General features: G+C 44.8%; 2 protein-coding genes across 13 annotated transcripts in view; one reads left to right on the top strand and one right to left on the bottom strand.

The window, feature by feature from the left end:
• Window positions 1-3,523, bottom strand: part of Git2 (GIT ArfGAP 2) — a 53,106-nt gene extending 49,583 nt beyond the window's left edge. For all 10 annotated transcript variants that reach the window (XM_042669563.1, XM_042669559.1, XM_042669565.1 and 7 more), the window contains exon 1: window positions 3,353-3,523. In XM_042669563.1, the coding sequence (XP_042525497.1) occupies window positions 3,353-3,404 (52 nt within the window). In that variant the 5' untranslated portion in view covers window positions 3,405-3,523. The remainder of the gene's footprint in view (window positions 1-3,352) is intronic.
• A 2,589-nt stretch (window positions 3,524-6,112) lies between these two features.
• Window positions 6,113-21,126, top strand: part of Ankrd13a (ankyrin repeat domain 13A) — a 30,518-nt gene continuing 15,504 nt past the window's right edge. For all 3 annotated transcript variants that reach the window (XM_042669572.1, XM_042669574.1, XM_042669573.1), the window contains exons 1-5: window positions 6,113-6,457; window positions 13,520-13,652; window positions 14,907-15,031; window positions 18,167-18,212; window positions 20,255-20,398. In XM_042669572.1, the coding sequence (XP_042525506.1) occupies window positions 6,362-6,457; window positions 13,520-13,652; window positions 14,907-15,031; window positions 18,167-18,212; window positions 20,255-20,398 (544 nt within the window). In that variant the 5' untranslated portion in view covers window positions 6,113-6,361. The remainder of the gene's footprint in view (window positions 6,458-13,519; window positions 13,653-14,906; window positions 15,032-18,166; window positions 18,213-20,254; window positions 20,399-21,126) is intronic.

Consider the following 21,126-nt stretch of genomic DNA (forward strand, 5'->3'; position numbering starts at 1 on the left):
GAAAAATTATGAGACTCTTATCTCCAACTAACTACTAAAAAGCTGGAAATAAGAGCTGTGGCTCAAGTAGTAGAGCACTAGCCCTTAATGGGGGGGGTGGGGGGGAGGGAAGCGCTAAGGGATAGCCTGGGTTCTAGCTAGGTTCTGGCAAACACACGCACATACACAAACACAATCAGGAACGTGGCTCACCATTTGCCAAGCTTTTGTGAGGACTGTCCCCAGGACACAGACACACTTATAAATAAACTAAATTAAAAAAAAAAACTGCTGGACATGGTGGTGTACAGCACTCAGGAGGCTAAGACAAGAGCATCTGGAATTTGAGCCTCCCTGGGCTCCATGATGAGACCTTGATTCAAAAGAGAAAAAGAAATGTACCAGGCACTGGTGGCTCGTATGTGTAATCCTAGCTACTCAGGAGGCTAAGATCTCAGGATGTCTGTTCAAAGCCAGCTAGAACAGAGAAGTCCAAAAGACTGTCTCCAATTAACCAGCAAAAAAGCTGCACTGAAGGGGTGGCTCAAGTGGTAGAGCATCAGCCAAGAGCAGAAAAAGCTCAATGAGAGTACAAGGTCTGAGATGAAGCTCCAGTACTGGCACACTCACATGTGTGTGTTGGCACACACACACTCACACACACACAAATTAGTCAATTAGATCTTAAAAGTAAATAAGACATCATAGTTAAATGCTTCCATAAATCATTCAGTGACATAACCGTGAATACTCCGATGTCATCCTTAAGTTACCCTTTTTTCCCCTTAGATAGGAAACATTAAGATGAAGAATCCCTTATAAAGACACATAAAAACATGGAACTAGAGGCATGGTAAAGCTCCAGCCATGAACAAAAAAAAACAGCAAGAGCTTGAGGCTGAGTTCAAGCCTCAGTATCAGCAGACACATACATACAAACACACACACACACACACACACACACACACACACACACACACACACACACACACAGAGGCACACATATACATCTTAGGCAAGAACATAATTTTTTACAGGTAGTACTACTGACAAGATTGAAAACGGGGCTGGGAAGGTGGCTCAGTGGTAGAGCGCTTGCCTTGTATGCCTGAGGCCCTGGGTTCGATTCCTCAGCACCACATAAGCAAAATGAAAAAAGCCGGAAGTGGCACTGTGGCTCAAGTGGTAGAGTGCTAGCCTTGAGCTGAAGAGCTGAGGGACAGTGCCCAGGCCCAGAGTTCAGGCCCCACGACCGACCCCCCCCCAAAAAAAAAAAAAAGATTGAAAGCATAATTTTGCTTTGCACATAGTATTCTTGGAGAAATTAACAGGAACAAGATGATAAGGATTTAACATATATTAAATGAGGTTCTCTGTTAATCATTTAATCATCATAAATCAGAATCCACAGGAAGAATATTAACATAGAAAAAACAAAACTGAGTACATATGAGTGAGGCTGGATGAAAGCTTAGTTTACCTGGATGTTTTATGCTGAGACTATTTAATGTGGCATATACAGACACCACAAATCATTAAAAAAAAATGTGCCTTCTCAAATCTTAGGAAATTCTATATGAAAGAAAGTAGGCCCATTAGCATTTTCTGGGAGAAGACCTCAGCATTAGTATCTCAAAGGTAGCTATTTCACTAGGACAATGCAGAAAAGGCAGCATAAATTCCTAGCTACTCAGTTCACAGAGCATTTCAAGGTAGCCTCATTATATTCAAAACAGGAAGGAAGTGACTCAAGTCCCTGTAGATTAGACATTCAAGACAACTAAAACCATACAATGGAAGAGAAACTCTTCTGAAAAGCACAAAACACTCCAAAAGTGAAAGATAGCACTTCAGAGTGCCAATGGAGAAGCAAATTTACCTTTGCCCCAGATAATCCCTTGAGAAGTAGAAGACTATGGATCTCAAGAGGAAGTCTGACATTAGACACATGTGAATCCAATGCATCACAAAAAGTTCAACTGAAAACAGGCAAGAAAAGGAAGTGGAACAAAGAAAAAAAATGTTTTCTCTAAACATATCCTTCGTAGAGAACCATAGAGTTTGTATAAACTTGGTTTATAAAAACACCTCTTTCAAAAACTCCTCATCCTGTGAAGAAAACCGTTACCACCACCTGCAGTACTCAAGCCATGAAATAATCATATGAGTTATCACAGTACTATTTAAAATCAAGTCTTTCCTTCTAAATGACAAGGCGAAAATCAGAACAGCTGCAAAGGCACTGCTGTTCAATGATTTAATTAAGATGGTTTATTGGACATTGGTGTGCCAAGAAAGCCACCTGACATTTAAATCACTTCAAACTCAAATCTAATAGGTCCAAGGATGAAAAACAACATAGACCGTGCAAGATCTATCACTTTGGGCCCAACTGCTAAAACAGATCGGATCTTTAAATCCAGTTATGCTGCCTTGGAAAAAGTGGCTGTGGCTTTTCGAAGCCCCTAACATGTTTACATCACCAGTGACTGTGTTTGGTAAGTTGTAATTAATGTTGTAGCTTCGAATGAAACTCTAGCTTTATGGCACTGAAACGGAATAACATAATACGAAAGAGGACCCAAAACAAAACAAAACTTAGGTGGCTCCTAAGAGTATCCATTGAATCTTCCTAACCACTGAGCATTGTGTTCCCACTTATCCCCATCGGAAAAAATGAGGAAATCAAGGCTCTGGAGAAGAGAAGTCACGAATCCAAGGTCATCCAAAAGCAACATTTAGTGTGAACCTAGGCCCTACGGATCCACTAAACTTAAGCCATGCGTGGGCTCCTAAGTGCTGATTACTGTCCACCAGACCCCGACGCGGAGCTTCTCCCCGTGGAGAGGGGCTGCCGGGAGGTCCGGAGCAGGGCAGTCATCACCGGGGACCCTCCCTCCACAAGGGAATCCGGGAACGTCTCAGTTCAGGGTCGCCTTTCGGGGTCCGAGGGGGTGCGTCCGGTGAGTGGTGACACCTGCAGCCTGGGGGGGGGGGGGGGCGCAGCAGGGAGAACGCCCGCATTTTACTTCTGTAAATTAGCCTTCCCGTGGATTGCCCAAACCCTTCCTGTCAGGGAGCGGCTGCAAGCCCGGCCTCGGCCCCGCCGCCTCCCTGGCCAGCCTGGAACCGAGCGAGGGGCTAGACGGAGGCGGCGAGAGGGAGCAGCGGGCGGCGGCCCCCGGCCCGGCCGGCTGACAGGCCCGGGACCAGTCCCGTCCCAAGGCCACCCCGGGGCTCCACTAACTAGAACCCCGGCCTCGGAGCGCGGGGCTCGGCGGCAGGACCCACCCGGCCCGAGGGGGCGGCCCCGGGGTGTGGGGGTCCGGGCCGGGAGAGCAAGAAGGGAGCGGGCCCGGCTGCTGAGACTCACCCGGCCCACTGCAGTCAGCACACACGTCGCTGCTCCGGAGCCGCTTCGACATGGCTCCAGCCTCCACCTGCCGGGACCCAGGGACCCCAGGACAGCGAAGGCAACTGCGGCTGAGGCGGCGGCAGCGCTTCCGCTCTAACGGGTCGCGGCGGCAGCGCTGGCAGCGGCGCCTCTCCCCTCAGCGCCTCACAAGCCGCAGCGCAACGCGCACGCGCGGGGCGGGGCCTGCCTGCGATTGGCAGGCCATGTGACCGGAAAGGGCATGCTTCCTGATCGCCATCTTGAGTGAGGGCAGGTGCCTGATCCAGCATCCTCTGTGAAGGCTGCATGTATTTGGATCTTCCTTGCTAGAAGAGGTTCTCCTGCTCCCAGCTCGGATTCCTAACAGAGGAAGCAGCACTATCTTATGACAGACCAGTACCACAGTATCACAAAGACAAGTTCACTTAGTCTTTCCTTTAATCAACAAATACTTGAGTACTTAATATATTCTACACACTGTTCCAGGCGCTGGCCAAACAGCAGAGAGCTTATATTCTATTGAGGTAGATCTACAATAGAATAAGTAAAATACTTCATGGCTAAGGAGAAATGGAGTAAGTTATGAGAAAATGAGGTATGTTTGCTCCATGGTAAAGCCTTCAATTAATCATAGCTCCTATTATTCTCCATATTATCCTTGTTTCATAATTTCTACTTGGGATTCAAGAATTAGAATAGCTAACCTAGAATGATTAACCAGATGCTATGAGTAAAATACAATAAAATGAGATTAGTGGGAAAATAGGTGAGCCTAACTAGTGAATAGTTATTATGTTACCTTTTGTTTCTTTGCTTCTGTTGGTATTGGGATTTGAACCCAGGAAGGGACTCTACCATTTGAGCCACACACACAGCACTGCATGCATTACATGTAAACACAACTATGACCTTTGTTCAGCAAATACTGGATGCTTCCTGCAGGTCAGCTACTGTTTTGGTTTTAGGTAAGTCAAATAGATGTGGCCACTGCCATTGTGGTGTTTCAGACTAATGATACTTTAGCAGTATTGATTAAGCATGGGATGTTGAAAAGAAATGAATAAGTATCGTAAGACTTTTGAAAGAATGAGATGTCCCAAGAAGAGGCTTCAGCAGTGTTAGTGTAGAGTTCGTCTCTCCAGTGATAAGTGTGTATGTAATATAGAAATAAACATGTAATTTCCACACTTTCCACAGTTAGAGCCTCTGGGTGTCATCCAAATGTTCCTGTACCCTGTTTTAGCTCAACTCACAAATCTTCTGGGCTCCAATCCACACGGATGGAAAATGGATTAGAACAGGATTCTTCGACAGCTGTTGCAGTCATCTGAAAAGCTTAATGGAAATAATGCAGAAAAGGCAAGAGGAATGTTTTCAGGATGCATGGAATAATTTTACTCAGCTATGTGGTCTAGTTATAGACAGCTGGACAGAAGAAGGACTTGGTTTTCATTGAGTCAAAGATGAATTTGAAGTTTTGCAAACTGGGTTAGTCCTTTGAGTCATAACCCCAAATCCAATTTTGGCTAGCTTAAAAATGGTACTCATGTGTGCTGATGGCTCACACCTGTAATCCTGGTTACTTGGGAGGTTGAGATCTGAGGATCACAGTTTGAGGCCAGCCTGGCCAGGAAAGTCTGTGAAACTCTTATTATCAATTAACCATCAAAAAGCCAGAAGTGCCCTCTGAACAGTATTTTCACACACACACACACAAAAGCCAGAAGCGGAGCTGTGATTCAAATGGTTGAGCACAAGACTTGAGTGAAAAGGCTAAGGGACCAGTGTCTAGCGTCTGAGTTCATGCCCCAGGCTAGGCATGCATGCATGCCCTCCTCACACACACACTGGTACACATGTGGAATAAACCACCCCTGGAGGTAACTAAATCATAACTTTGGAATATAGAACAGTGTTTCTCTGGAAATTTCTGGAGTTGTGTTTTGAGGATAGGGAGGCTAGGGCTGTTCATTATCCTACGAAGCATTGGATAACTTGCACATGAAGCCAGTCAGGGCTAGAAAAATTTGTGAGACTCTTTCCTACACTAAACTACCAAAAAACCCGGAAGGGAAGCTGTGGCTCACGAACTAGAACACTAGCCCTCAGCAAAAAAGGCCTGGGACAGCACCCAGGCCCTGAGTTCAAGCCCTAGGACCAGCACCAAAAAAATAAATAAAAATGTTCCAAGGCTGAGAAATATAAAAAGGTAGATCTATTATTATTCAGCTACCTGAAGCCACTTCCCTAGGGTTTTAAAGATCCACCCTTGAAAATTATTTGGTGTTGCCCACTTCCAAAATGGCTCCTGACCAGTCATGGAAGGATCTGCACTGGTCCAAAAAGCTGGCAAGGATGCCAGTAGCCAGAATGGTTTGGTCCAAGCCGCTGTTGTCATCTTCCCCCCCACCCTCCACTGCAGAGTCAATGGAAGAGGCCCAGTTGTGGAGCGAACCAACTCAGGTGCCTCGAGCAGGAGGGTTATTTCCTCGTGACGGGTAAAACTGAGCTTTCCTCCTTGAGATCTCGAGCCAACTCCGGGAACTGAAGATCTGCCTCGTGCTTTCATTACGATTCGTGGTGTTGGATTGGCGATGGGTGGGATCGGGTGGGTCTGGGACCCGTTGCAGGTCCTTGTTCCCCCCTCACTGCGGTGCGCAGTGGTTCGCTCTCCGTACTTCCCAGTTTGGGGCAGTTCGGGTCGCAGAAGTCGGTTCCGGAGCTGTCAGCGAGGGCGCGAGCGCGTCGGGGCGCGGGGTGGGCGCGGCCGACCCGGTCCCCGACCCGGCCCGCGACCCTTGGCCTTTCGCGCGCCCCGCACCCGCTTGCCAGGCGGCGGACGGAGTATCGCTCTCTTCGTCCGTCCGCTTGCCGGAGTTCTCTAGATCGGCAGCCGCCGGACGGACGAACAGACAGGCAGGCGCCGGAGACCCCTCCCGGGTTGAGGCTCGTGGGCCGGCCGGCCATCCGGGCCGCGGCATCCTCGCCATGTCCTCGGCCCGCGACGCCCGCGGTCAGTTTCCCCTGCACCTCCTGGTCTGGAACAACGACTACCGGCAGCTGGAGAAGGAGCTGCGGGACCAGGTGAGGTGGGGGGCGGAGGGAGCCGGGGGGTTTCCAGCCTTCAGTGCCGAGGGGTCTCGCCCTCGCCTTGGGCTTTGCGATCGCGGGACAGTAATCACAGTAGGGCATGTACCGGGCGCTTGCTGTATGCCAGGCCCTGTGCCGAGGGCTTTTCTTCTTCTCCTCTTTTGTCATTATCCTTGTAACCTTGCCAAGAACGCCAGGGGGTGGGTGGGTAGGTAGGTAGGTAGGTAGGTAGGTCGGTCGGTGAGAGGTGTTGGTATTATTCTAGCTGACTGGGAAGGAAACTGAGGCTCCCAGAGGTTAGTTGCTGCCGCTCTGTTCATTAATACCAAGTCGGCATTTTATCTCAGGGCGGCTAGCTGCAGAATGCAATCTTAACCAACTGACTCAAAAGACTTAGGAACTACACACACACTCACACACACACCGTATTCCACCCATTCTTCCGAGAAAGAGCTTGGTTCTTGTCTTTTCTTTTCTTTTCTTTTCTTTTTTTAAGACCAGGTTCTAACTTGCCCTGTGACCTTGGCCATGGCTTTTTTTTTTTTTTTTTTTTTTATTGTGAGGCCCGTAATAACAGATTTTTAGAATGAGGAAGTTGATGGGGATGTATGCAAACTCAGTACTGGACTCTATTATTGATGATTCGAGGGGGGAGGGGGGAGGGGGAGGCTTAGCAATAAGTAATTAACAATCTTTCAGGGAGGCTGGTCCATGGGAAAGTTTGAGAATCATTGGTGCTCAGGGTCCTTTAAAATCCCTTCCTGTTCTAACATGTTTTGATTCTTTATCTTTTATTTATTGCCATCTTTCTAAAGAAGTGGTTTTCAGTTGGAGGCGATTTTGACACAGAGAGGGGGGGGAGGAAGGGAGGAAGAGGGAGGGAGGGAGAGAGAGAGAGAGAGAGAGAGCGCCCCACCTCTCACCCTGACATTTGGTAATGTATGGAGACATTTTTGGTGGTACCTGAGGAGGAGGAGCTGCTGTACTGGTATCTTAGTTGAGTCAAGGCCAGGGATGCTGCTAGTCCCACAATGCACTAGGCAGCCACCCTCAGCAGGGAATTAATCTGTTCTGAATGTCATAGTACCTTGGAGAAACCTTGTTTTAAAGGCCAGCAACTCCAGTAGGTGTTGGTGCCCTCTAGTTACAAACTAACAAATTCAGGAAGTAGGATAAGGATTTGTAACTGCTCCTGAGATTAAGTATAATTCTTTTTTTTTTGGGTCCAGTCGTGGGGCCTGAACTCTGGGCCTGGGCGCTGCCCTTCAGCTCTTCAGCTCAAGGCTAGCGTTCTACCACTTGAGCCATAGCTCCACTTCCGGCTTTTTCTTTTTGCTTATGTGGTGCTGGGGAATCGAACCCAGGGCCTCAGGCATGCAAGGCAAGCTCTCTACCACTGAGCCACCTTCCCAGCCCCTTAAGTATAATTTTTATCTTTAGCTCCATTCATTTTATCCAGAGTGTTAAAGACTTGTTTTTGAATGGCTTCAAATTGACCCTGTAATAATTGTCATGAACTTTTAGAGGAAAGGGAGCCTTGGTTCTCTTCAGGTTGGTAAAAAATTGTGCAAGGTCAACGTCACCCCATTTGACCCATTATTGCTAAGTGCGTGCTTGCAGCCTGCCATGTTTATTTAAAGTTGGTTAAGCATCTGCTGGATGTCAAAAAGTCATTTTTTTCATCTAAAAAAGAATTCCACACTGGGCAATGGAGCTACCTGCCTATGATCCAGACAACTCTGGAGCCTGAGGCAGGAAGATGTACCTTGGAGGCTCACCTGGACACTTTAGCAAGACTCTGTCTTAGAAAAAAAAAATAGCAGAGCAAGGGTTTATAAGAGTCACTGTAATCAATTAGATGACACAGTAACTATTTAATTGTTAAGGTGATATGGCACATGCCCCTAGACAAAATGACTCACCATTAGGTATCCCAGTATACCTGATGATTTAATTCTTATTCTATTTCTAGACACGGCCCAGAGCCAGGGCAGTCTCCAAGATTTTTTTTTACTTTTCCCCCCCTCACTGCCCCTATCTTCAGGCTTGAACTCGAGGTCTGGGCACTGTTCCTCAGCTCTTCAGCTCAAGGCAAGCACTCTACCACTTGAGCCACAATGCCACTTCCCATTTTCTGGTGGTTTATTGGAGATAAGAGTCTCATGGGTTTTCCTGCCCAGACTGGCTTTGAACTGCAATTCTCAGATCTCAGCCTCCTGAGTAGCTAGGATTACAGGCGTGAACCACTGGCACCTGGCTTACTCTTACATCTGTGTCTCACCATTTCTATCCTGGTGCATGCCTATGATCTCAGCTTCACTTGAAGCTGACATGGGAGAAACACAAGCTTGAGGCCAGCCTGGCAACATACAAGGAGTGTTAGGTGCAGCTTAGTGGTAGACACTTGCCTAACAATCCAAAGAGGGAAGGAAACAACCCCAGTAGTTCTGGTTTTTAGGGGACAGAAATTGTTATCTGTACCTTTCATTATTGTAGCTGCCCCGCTTATGCAATATTAAAAAAATGAGAGAATTAAAGTCCTATTGAATAAAAAAAGTTTCATTATCATTAAACCACACTTTTTTTTTTTTAAACTGGTGCTGGTACTGGAGCTTGAACTCAAGACCTCTTGTTCTCACTTAAGCCAAACTATACTCTTTCAATCCTGATTGCTGAAAACAGCAGGCTTTTTACAATCCTTGGAGGTGAAGTTAAGAGCTAAATGTTCATTAAAACAAGAACAAAGTCTTGGTTTATAATCTAAAGTGTGACATAGTAATCTTTCTGCCTGTAAAATGTGATAAAAGTAGCTATTGAAAATTCCCTGCACTTTTTTTTTCTTTGTATGTCAGTCCTGGGGCTTGAACTCAGGGCCTGGGCGCTGTCCCTGAGCTTTTTTGCTCAAGGCTGTGCCAATTGAGCCCAGCTTAACTGAGATAAAAGTCTCACAGACTTTACTACGTGGGCTGGCTTCAAACCATGATCTTCAGATCTCAGGCTCTGAAGTAGCTAGGATTATAAGCATGAGCCACTATCCCCTGGCTCTCTGTGCAAACTTTAAGGACATTTGTATTGAAATTTGGGAATTAAAATCTTTAAGATGACTTTCCTAGAGTAAACTTTATGTTCTTAATGCCCTTATGTAAGGTTGAGGAAGAATATTCATACTTGCTAAGTTTTTTTGGTTTGGTTTAGTGTGCTTTTTCCTCTAGTTCTGGGTATAGAATTCAGGACACTACCACTAGATCTCCCAATCCTTTTGCTTTTGTTTTGTTTTGTGTTTTTCAACTAGAGTCTTTTGATTTGGCCTGGGCTGGCTTCAGACTGTGACCCTTTTACCTCCACCTTCTGAGTAGCTGGGTTTATAAGTGAATGCCATCATGCTTGGCTAGGTGGTTTAATGTTGTTATCAGCTATTATTATGGGACATCTCATAGTCTAGCAGTTTCTTCTAGGGAGGAGACACTGACGTGCACATCTTGATGGGGAAGCTTGACTGTCATAACCCCTCATCTTCGCCATCAAAGGGGCTCAGACAGGGAAGTTGCACAGGCCCTTCATGACTGGTTGAATGTTCTGCTCGCACCACCTGGAAATTCTTAACTATTTGAGTCTGAGTTTGGTACTTAATCTTTTTTTTTTTTTTGTCAGTCATTGGGCCTGGGCACTGTCCCTCAGGTCTTCAGCTGAAGGCTAGCGCTCTACTGCTTGAGCCACAGCACTACTTCTGGCTTTTACCATCTATGTGGTGCTGAAGAATCGAACCCAGGGCCTCATGCATGCAAGGCAAGCACTCTACCACTGAGCCATCTTCCTAGCCCCGGTATTTAATCTTGTAAAGATGAGGAGAGTGACCCTGGAAGCTAACTCTTGCAGTGCTGTGCTGCAGTGTTGTTGGTGGTGGTGAGGGTGGTGGTGGTAGTAGTAGTGGTGTGTGTGTGTGTGTGTGTGTGTGTGTGTGCGCGTGCGCGCGTGCGTGCGTGTGTGCACACACGCACATGTGTAGTTATGAATTTATTTTGGACACTAGCCTTCTGTGGCGAGACTCCTCTGAGTCCCATATTCGAGATGGGAAGAGAGGCTCAGGTACATACTTCACTGTCTGAGTCAGAATTTAAACCTAGGAAGTTGAACTTATTCTAAATCCACCATTCTTTTTTTTTTTTTTTTTTTTTTTGGTGCCAGTTCTAGCTGGACCTTTACACTGCTCTACATCTGGCTTTTGGGTGGTTAATTGTAGTTATGAGTCTTAACATGCTTTCCTGCCTGGGATGGCTTTGAACCACAATCCTCAGATCTCTTCTTCCTGAGTAGATAGGATTATAGGCATGAGCTACTGGCCCCCAGCATTGAGATGGATTCTTTTTTTTTGGTTGTGGGGCCTGAACTCTGGGCCTGGCATTATCCCTCAGCTCTTCAGCTCAAGGCTATTTTTCTACCACTTGAGCCACAGCTCCACTTCTGGCTTTTTCTGCTTATGTAGAGCCCAGGGCCTCATGCATGCAAGGCAAGCACTCTACCACTGAGCCACCTTCCCAGCCCCAAGATGGATTCTTAATATGTAGCCTAGGCTGGCTTTTACTTGAGCTCTTCTACCTCCGCCTCCTGAATGTTGGAATTATAGGTATGTTCCATCATGACAGACTGTTGGAGAGTTATTCATTTATATTCATATAAGAGATAATAGTACCACAGTTTTCCTATGATACATTCATCATCAGGGTAATACTGGGCTCATACAGTAAGCTAGTAAGTTTTCCTTTCCCTTCTTCATTTAATTGAACTTGAAGGTTTAGTTTATACGATAGAGATATAGGAAGATAATGAATCCAATAATTATTTCTTTCCTGCTTTGTTCATAGCTCCTAAGTTTATAACCCTGTTATTTTTTTCAGGAAAATAGTTACTGAATGCAAGTTAGAGAATCATGTAGCAGAGCTCTGCCTTTTGGAGTTCTCAATTTCTTTGGTGTGATAGATAAGCCATTCTCTTGGGAAAAGGTGCTGTGACCCCCACTGTGTCAGGAGACACAATGCTACAGTAGTCTCCCCTTTGCCAGACATCACTTTTTGAGATCTCATGTATCTGTGGCCGATCACAGTCTGAAAATAGGAAATATAAAATTGCAGAAATAAACAGTGCTTCTTTTTTTTTTGGGGGGGGGGGTCCAGTCGTGGGGCCTGAACTCTGGGCCTGGGCACTGTCCCTCAGCTCTTCAGCTCAAGGCTAGCGCTCTACCACTTGAGCCACAGCGCCACTTCCGGCTTTTTTCATTTTGCTTATGTGGTGCTGAGGAATCGAACCCAGGGCCTCAGGCATGCAAGGCAAGCTCTCTACCACTGAGCCACCTTCCCAGCCCACAGTGCTTCTTTTAATTGCATGCTGTGAGTAGCATGTTGGAATCTCCAGTCATCCTGTTCCATCCTGCCGGAGATGTGATTTGTCCCTTTGTGGAGCGAACCAACACTTCATCTGCTGTCCACCCCTCAGTCACGGTACCACTTTCACTATCAGATTCACCATTGTGGTGATAGCTCAGTATCTGATTTTTCTCCACAAGGGCCCCAAAGCACACAAGAATCCTGATACCAGAGAGATGCTGAAAACTGCTTCCTTCAAGTGCCGAGGGGAAATTGTTCATTTATCCCACACATGTGTGCGCAGGAAAAATGCCATGTACACATAGAAGCTGGTCCTAGGCTTTATTTTAGGCATCCACTGGGACTTCTGGAATATATGGCATATGTGTCTCCGCCGTTCTCCCCCTCCACGCACCCCCCAGCTCTGGAAAAGGGGCTTACTGTATTTCAGCACCTGGGAGAGCACTAAGACCTGGGACTGGTCCAGAAGGCCTGGTTCTCAGCTAGCAGCGCTTTCAACCACTTTTCCTATTCCTTGAGTGACATAATTTTAGTAAAACAGAAGAGTTGTCTACTCAGAGTCCCACTTGCTTCCTAAGTGGCACGTTGTATGTCTTTGGAGACTTTAGTGAGTGCCCTGGGGCATCCAGCCTTTTCAAACAAGATAAAGCACATTCCCTAAGAAGTGCTGTGACACTTAAAAATGGCTTAGGACTGCCAAAACTGCTGTGGAGCAGTTCTTCGTGTCCTTGGAAGAACTTTCAGAGCCTTACTGCAGGCAGTGCGTCAGAGAATCTGCAGCTTGCCTTTGTAGCTCCCACATGGCACTGAAAGAAGGGCCGAATAGCAGAATTGGGATGAAGAGCTAAAGGCCAGATTTGTATGTCTAGCTCCAGGAAAGATGTCCAGGATGGATGAAGTGACATGTGTCATCTGCAGATGTGCCTGGCAGACCACACAGCACACCCATAATCAGGGGGACCCACAATGCCCCTGGAGGTCATGCACTACTCCAGGGTACTTAGAACTCAGTACACATCCATGAAAGAAGATTTTTGTGTGAATCTATCTACAGGATATAATTTTATTCTGACATGGATTATCGTCTGTGTTTTGAGTTTTGAGTATGTCCTGTACTTTGGTGCTCTGTGTAGTAGCTGACTGTACTTTGTGAGAGCCTCTAACCTTTCTTAGATTTGAGTGCTAACAAGAGATTTAGGTTGTAGTAGATGATGTAAGGCTAAAAGTCATGTGTAACTATTAAGCTTTTATACAAAGAGAAACTCATCGCTTAAATAAAGGTTTTAAGGGGCTGGGAAGGTGGCTCAGTGGTAGAGTACTTACCTTGCATGCATGAGGCCCTGGGCTCGATTTCTCAGCACCACATAAGCAGAAAAAGCCAGAAGTGGCGCTGTGGCTCAAGTGGTAGAGCACTAGCCTTGAGTTGAAGAGCTGAGTGACAGTGCCCAGGCCCAGAGTTCAAGCCCAGGACCAGCAAAAAAAAAAAAAAGTTTTAAAAAGAGACAGTAATTATCTTTATTTATAGTCCCTAAACTCATATTTCAAATGTGCCTTAACATATTGCTGTAATTAGTGTGTAAATACCATTTTCTCCTCTTTGTACTTAAGGCAGCTCTCAAGCATGTTATATTCTTAAGTATCTAGGTGTATTTAGTGCCAGTGTTTTATTTTACAGAATGTGGAGGCTCTGGATCCTCGAGGTCGAACATTATTGCACCTTGCAGTTTCTTTGGGACATTTGGAATCTGCTCGGGTCTTGCTCCGACATAAAGCAGATGTGACCAAAGAAAATGGCCAGGGATGGACAGGTAAGTATACTTCAAAAAGTAATTTCAAGTCATTCATTTTACTTCCTCTTTCTGAAAAAGACTAGTTTCAATCATGATTTTCTTCCAAGTCAGTTGAACTTTTTTTTTTTTTTTTTGGTTGGTCGGTCATGGGGCTTGAACTCAGGGCCTAAGCACTGTCCTTGAGCTTCTTTTGCTCAAGGTCAGCACTCTCCCACTTGAGCCACAGCACCATTTCCAGCTTTTTCTGTTTATGTGGTACTGAGGAATTGAACCTAGGCTTCATGCATGCTAGGCAAGCACTCTACCACTAACCCACATTCTCAGTACTCAGTTGACCTTTTCTAGGGTCAGGGTTAGGGGCAAGGCGATGAGAACGGGGCTGCTGCCAGGCAGGGCTGACAGGTCTATAGCACAGTGACCTGATCCCTTGGTAAAGGGTGATGGCTCTTGTAGAAAGCTCTCATGCAAACTTGTCCCATTATACATGAATTCTGAAGCCAATTTTAACCTGAAAATATGGTCAGATCCCCACTGAGTCCATCAGAGTAGGCAAAAATAAAAAAGAGCCAGGTGCCCATAGCTCACACCTGTAATCCTAGCTACTCAGGAGGCTGAGATCTGAGGATCTCGGTTCAAAGCTAGCCCGAGCAGGAAAGTCTGTGAGACTCTTATCTCCAATAAACCACTCAGGAAACCAGAAGTGGCGCTGTGGCTCAAGTGGTAGAGTACTAGTCTTGAGCTGAAGGGCTGAGGGACAGTGCCAAGGTCCAGAGTTCAAGCCCCACGACCAACAAAAATAAATAAAGAAAAAAGAAATCATTGTTAGAGACAGTCTCTTCTGAGTCTGTGAAATCTTGGCATTTTGTCATTTTTTTTCAAGCTCTATTACTATTAGCCAAGCAAGGATATACTCATAAGTAAGTGCAGTTCTACCTAATTAACTACAAGTAATCTCAGTGTGTGAGCACATAGTGAGGGTTTGCTGACAGGGTTTCCCCTGTCAGGGCTTCAGAACCAGCAGTGAAAAGGGAGCTAGGATCTGGAGGCTATGGGTGCCTGTTTGCTTTTACATAGCTGTGAGCTAGCAATCAGAAGTCAGGGTCCAGCTGCATGCAGCCTTTGTCCCTCTTTGAGGCAAATATTGGTCTTCAATCTGTACAGATAGCTTTTCAGACTGGCTTTTTGGAATTGATTGGAAAGTATGAGAAGACTTAGAATTGATCAGCATGTATGAGAAGACTTGGCCATTAACGTCCCCCTTTTATTTTCCAGTCTTACATGAGGCTGTGAGCACTGGCGATCCTGAGATGGTATACACAGTTCTTCAACATCGAGACTACCATAACACATCTATGGCCCTTGAAGGAGTTCCTGAGCTGCTACATAAAATTCTTGAGGTAGCCAGAAACCTGGGCTTGAACTAAATGCTGCCATAATAGCTGGAGACATCCATATTCATCTCCTTGAAAGATTCATGAACAGTGAATATGGTATTTTGATGGCCACTTAGCACCAGTCCTGCCTGTTCACCTTGTCAAAGCGTGGGGCCTCTCACAAATTATGTTTCAAGGTCACCAGGCTTGCCATTTTAAGTGCTACTTAAAATGATCACTTAACTGGACACAAAACAGTTTGTCCAGGCACCTATTTTCTTAAAAGCAGTATCTAGAACGGAGGTTACCTTGAGAAAATGGTGGCTAGCACAGTGATGGGTCCAGGCATTTTCAGGGCCTGCCAAGGCTCCAGGGTCTGTGTGTGGCTTCTCCTTGCCCTTCTCGTCACTTCGAGCCATTTATTTTTTGTCACTTTTAGCCCATTTCCTTAACTTATTTATACTTAAAGCTTTGGGGAAAGTTTATCTAATCTTGAGAAGTAAAATATAAGCACTCTGTGACCCCCAGTGACCTTTCATGGATGGTTTGGAATGATGCTGCCTCATTAGGATAATCGGTTGTGAAGCCTGAACTCTGGGCCTGGGTACTGTCCCTCTTCAGCTCAAGTCTAGCACTCTACTACTTGATCCACAGCGCCGCTTCCAGCTTTTTCTGCTTATGTGGTGCTGAGGGATCAAACCCAGGGCCGCATGCATGCAAGGCAAGCACTCTACCACTGAGCCACCTTCCTGGCCCTGGGATAATCTTTATTACTTGAAAGAACCATCTTATCAGTCAGCCATGTGTAATATTCCCAGGGTAGCAGCAGACAAGAAAGCAGCAGTGACTCAGTTTTCAGTGTTGTTTATTCTCATCTTAAGTACAAAAGTAAGTTTCTTGCAATAGCTCCTAAGATATCTACTAGTTAAATCAGCTTTATCACTTTAGTTAAAGTACATCTCTTTAGAAAAATCAATAGCCCTATCAAGAAGAGTAACAACTTCATTATGAGATGATTGTTGTGTGTTAATTGAGCATTCTTTAAATTTTTTTCTAAGCCATAACTAAGATACTCCTTTACTAGGTGGCAGAATGCAATTTCCCATAAAATATGAAATAGTTCATGCACTATTTTCAAAACAGATACATGTTTACGATTGTGCAAAGGTCACATGGGTTTATTGTTTTCTTATCTAGCTTACTGTAGGAGGAACTAAAAACATCATACATTTGGTGGGGCAGCAAGTGACTTATTTAACATGAGGTCACACTTCATTTAAAAATACAGTGTAAATTTTTTTTTGCCAGTCTTGGGCCTTGACTCAGGGCTTGGGCACTGTTTCTGAGCTTCTTTTGCTCAAGGCTAGCACTCTACCACTTGAGCTACAGCACTACTTCTGGCCTTTTCTGTTTATATGGTACTGAGAAATTAAAACCTAGGCTTCATGCATGCTAGGCAAGCACTCTACCACTAAGCCACGTTCCTAGTCCATGAAAGATTTTCTTTTTTTACCTGTATTGATCTATAGGAGTAGACTACACTGATTTGTACTCTGAGGCTCTGGACAGCCATTAAATGACTTGTGTGTTTAGTGGTACCAGAGACTATTGTTGACATGGTGTTTTTCAGCAGAATCTCCTTATAAAATATGCTGACATTTCTAATCAGCTACCTCCATCAGCTGGTTTAGCTCCAAGTAGATTCCTGGCCCTCCTACCTAGTGCTTCTGTAAAAACCCCAAAAAACCTCGGGGGACAAGAAAACACCTGGAAACTGGGTGCTGGTGGCTCACGCCTGTAATCCTAGCTGCTCCGGAGGCTGAGATCTGAGAGTCATAGTTCAAAACCAGCCTGGGTAGGAAAGTCCATGAGATTTTCATCTCTAGTTAACCACCAGAAAGCCGGAAGTGGCTCTGTGGCTCAAAGTAGAGTTCTAACTTAGGGGAAAAAAGCTCAGGGACAACACTCAGGCCCTGAATTCAAGTCATACAACTGACCAAAAAAAAAAAAAAAAAAAAGAGGAAAAGAAAAAAACATCTGGAATCTCTGAATTTGTCTTCTTGAATGGTAGCTGTTAGATTTCTTTTCTTTTTTTCTTTTTTTTGGTCGTTCATGGGGCTTGAACTCTGGGCTTGGGCGCTATTCCTGCGCTCTCCAGCTCAAGGCTAGCGTTCTACCACTTGAGCCACAGCACCACTTCCGGTTTTCTAGTGGTTTATTCAAGATAAGAGTCTCATGGACTTTCCTGCCCCGGCTGGCTTTGAACCGCTATCCTCAGATATCAGCCTCCTGAGTAGCTAGGATTACAGGCGTGAGCCACTGGTACCCGGCTGTTGGATTTCTTAGTAGCTCTTCAAGATCCTTCTAAAGATATTAATGATGTATAAAAAAAATAATCCTAAAGAAGACTGCTCTAGTAGTATAAAACTGCTGAAAGCCAAATACTGAAAGTTTAAGAGGACATTGGGGCACAATCTTTTAAGGTACCAGAGAGAAAAATCACTTCAGGAAGTGATGTCTAGCAGCCTCCTGTTTTAGATTCCCAAGGCAGTCCAGTAAATCTGAAGTACTTTCTAGTCAAGTTCCCCATAGAGCTGACAACTGAGTTCCTCCTCTTTTTTGAGGCTAGACTGTGGCCCACAGCGTATGGCGATACTTAAGCTCATCTTCCTGTTACTGTTAGGAACCTGACTGAATCCCCTTTTATTCCCTTCCAACCTTGTCACTTTCTGTTAATTTCTTTACTCTCTAGATATATATAATATCAAAGTAAAACAACAGCTTTAATATAACTTTTCATTTCAATGGGTTTGCACTTGATTTTTATTCTCTGTTCTCCTTTTTCCCCTCCTCTAAAACCCTATTAATCCTTGCTATGCTTGTATTTAGCTAATGGCATGAACGATCATGTATTTAAAAATCTTCATCTTGGGCTGGGAAGGTGGATCAGTGGTCGAGTGCTTGCCTTGCATGCATGAGGCCCTGGGTTCCATTCCTCAGCACCACATAAAGCAGAAAAAGCTGGAAGTGGCACTGTAGCTCAAGTGGAAGAGCAGTAGCCTTGAGCTGAAGAGCTGAAGGACAGCGCCCAGGCCCATAGTTTAGGCCCCATGACCGACCAAAAAACAAAGAACCTGACCTACTTCGTCTCTCCTTCAGGCGCCAGATTTCTATGTACAGATGAAGTGGGAATTTACCAGCTGGGGTGAGTAGCAGTAGGCTTGAATTTATTTCTGGGATTTCTCCTTTTCTATGCTGGCTTGAACTCCTTAACCATTCTCCTGCCTCTAACTCCTGAGTGTTTCATTAGGTGTGCACCACTATGCCTGTCCATCTTACGAGTTTCCTTTTTTTTTTTTTCTTTTTGTCAGTCATGGGGCTTGAACTCTGGGCCTGAGCGCTGTCCCTGAGCTCTTCAGCTCAAGGCAAGCACTCTACCACTTGAGCCATGATGCCACTCTGGTTTTCTGGTGGTTAATTAGAGATAAGAATCTCACGGATTTTCCTGCCTGGGCTAGCTTTGAACTGCAATCCTGAGAACTCAGGATTATAGGCGTGAGCCACCTGCACCCAGCCTTTTTTTTTTTCTTCTTTTGCTTAAGAGCATACAGTAGTTATACAGGGAAAATTTCATGTTCTAGACCATACATGCTTACCATGTTTCCTAGTCATTCTTTTCCCTATTTTTCCCTGTCCTCCCTGCCCAAAACATTTCAACAGATTTCATTGTTGTTTTCGCAGTTGCAAACAATCTGCTTTGGCCAGAATAAAATATCACTTTAAATTATGAAAATTTTAGTAACCAGACTTCCATGATTTCGCTTGATTCTGTCAGACTTCCTGTTCTGGGGAAGAAAGTGAGATCAATGTTAGAACAAGCAAGTGAGAGTGTGTGTATGTGTGCACATGTGTGAGCATATGTGTGCTGGTGCTGGGCTTGAGCTCAGGGCCTTGCACTCTGGCTTGGCTTTTTCACTCAATGTTGGCACTCTCCCACTTACGCCACACCTCTGCTTCTGGTTTTTGCTGGTAAATTGGAGAAAAGAGTCTGTTGAGTTTTTATCTGCCTGGACTGGCTTCAAGGCTCGGTCCTTGGATCTCAGCCATCTGAGTAGCTAGGATTACGTGTATGAGCCACCAATGCTCCGCAATGATAACATTTTAAAATATGTTCCACTTCTGTTGGTTGCTTCGTTAATAATGACACTTCATTAGCAAGATTTCAATCACTTTCATTTCCAGACTTCTCTTTCAGGCAAGAAGACATACTTGTATTGAAGCAGTTAAACGCAATGAGAAGTTTCTAGAACAGAACCTTAGCCTGGTTTGGGAAACTTAGGAGTTCTTCAGGTGTTGTTGAGAAGTGGCATATTTTAGACATCTGCTTTGTGAATGGTGGATGTGGTCATGTAGAAGGCTGGAGCCATATGGCAAGAATAGCACATGTGAATGACAAAGGCCAGATGGATATACTCCGAGTCCTGGAGGGGGTTAGTAAGTAGGGTTCGTCTCAGGACTGAGAAAACTCGTGTTTGTTTAGAGTTTCTCTGACAAGTGGAACAGAAGGTCCTTTGTATTCTTAATTTTTATTTTTTGATGCTAGGGATTGAATTCAGAGTGTGATGCTAAGCAGATGTTATACCACTGAGCTACAGACCTAGCCCCTCCATTTTTGTTTATTTATTTGATTAAGCTTTTTTCCCCCTCTTGAATAGATGTCTGTCTGCTGAGCAAAGTCCCCAGGCCCCCATTTTTGAGACAGGGTTGAAACTAGCCTCAAATTTACAATCCTCCTGCCTCAACCTCCAAAGTGTTGGGATCACAGCATGCACATTGGCTTCCATGTTTTTTTTTTGTTTTGTGCAGGTCCTGGGGCTTGAACTCAGCATCTGGACACTCTCCTTGAGTTTTTGTGCTCAAAGCTAGTGCTACCACTTTGAGCCACAGCTTCATTTCCAGCTTTTTGGTAGTTAATTGAACGTAAGAATCTCACAGACTTTCCTATCCAGGCTGGATTTGAATCATGATCCACACAGCTCAGCCTCCTAGGTAGTAGGAGTAGCTAGGATTACAGCCACCAGTGCCCAGCTTTCTGTGTTATTTTTAAGGTTAACTTCTTACATAATAAGTTGGGAGCCAAGAAGTCTAGTTCTCTTTGGCAGTCAGAATCTTGTACTTCCCTTCTTTTGCTAAAATCATCCTGAGTTTGGCCCTTGGAGTTTTCTCAGTAGTACATTTTTTCTTCAGTACCCTTGGTTTCCAGAATATGCCCAAACGATGTCTGTCGTATATGGAAAAGTGGTGCCAAACTACGTGTTGATATCACATTGCTGGGATTTGAGAACATGAGCTGGATAAGAGGGAGACGTAGTTTTATATTTAAAGGAGAAGGTAAGTGGTTCCGTTATAGTAATCATTGCACAAGCTAAATACAGAGTCATTTAAAATTATTATGACTATTATTAATATTATTACTTTGTAGTATAGGACTTCTTGCTTGCTAGGCGGGCACTTTACTGCTGAGCCACGCTTCAGCCCTTTAGTAAGAGTGATTTTGAACCACTAGCACCCGTTCACAGTCATGGATGTGGTTTATTTTTCTGATACTATGGAGCTTTGTTGTTGTTTTTCTTATCAGTCATTCAGCTCTCTATCCCTTCTGTCTGGGCTAGTTGTCTTGCCCATGTCATTTATCACACAACACTTAGCTTTGTGACACGAGACAGCTTGCTTTCCTGGGCATTTGAGTACAAGCTTTCTGTCTTGCATCTCTGTTTTCCTCCATAATTAAACATGATCCTCCCCATGAAGGCTAAAAAATGGCATTGCTCACCTACTGTAGTTGGCAAATTTATATTAATTAATTCTACAGTAGTATGTTTTATAAGGGTCATAGATGAAATGTGTTGCTAAAGAAAGAATGCAAAGTATTTTTTTTTAATCTGTGTCTTTGGGGCAGAATATTTCAGGGCTTTCTATGTGTAAGTGTTTAGAAAGCTGGCCACATAATCCCAGTGCTAAGAGTTAATCAAGAATCAGTATTCTATTTTTTTTTTTTTTTTGGTTGGTTGTGGGCCTGAGTTTTGGGCCTGAGTACTGTCCCTCAGCTCTTCAGCTCA

Source organism: Dipodomys spectabilis, unplaced genomic scaffold, assembly GCF_019054845.1.
Source record: "Dipodomys spectabilis isolate Male_0828 unplaced genomic scaffold, ASM1905484v1 ptg000499l, whole genome shotgun sequence".
Taxonomy (NCBI): Eukaryota; Metazoa; Chordata; class Mammalia; order Rodentia; family Heteromyidae; genus Dipodomys; species Dipodomys spectabilis.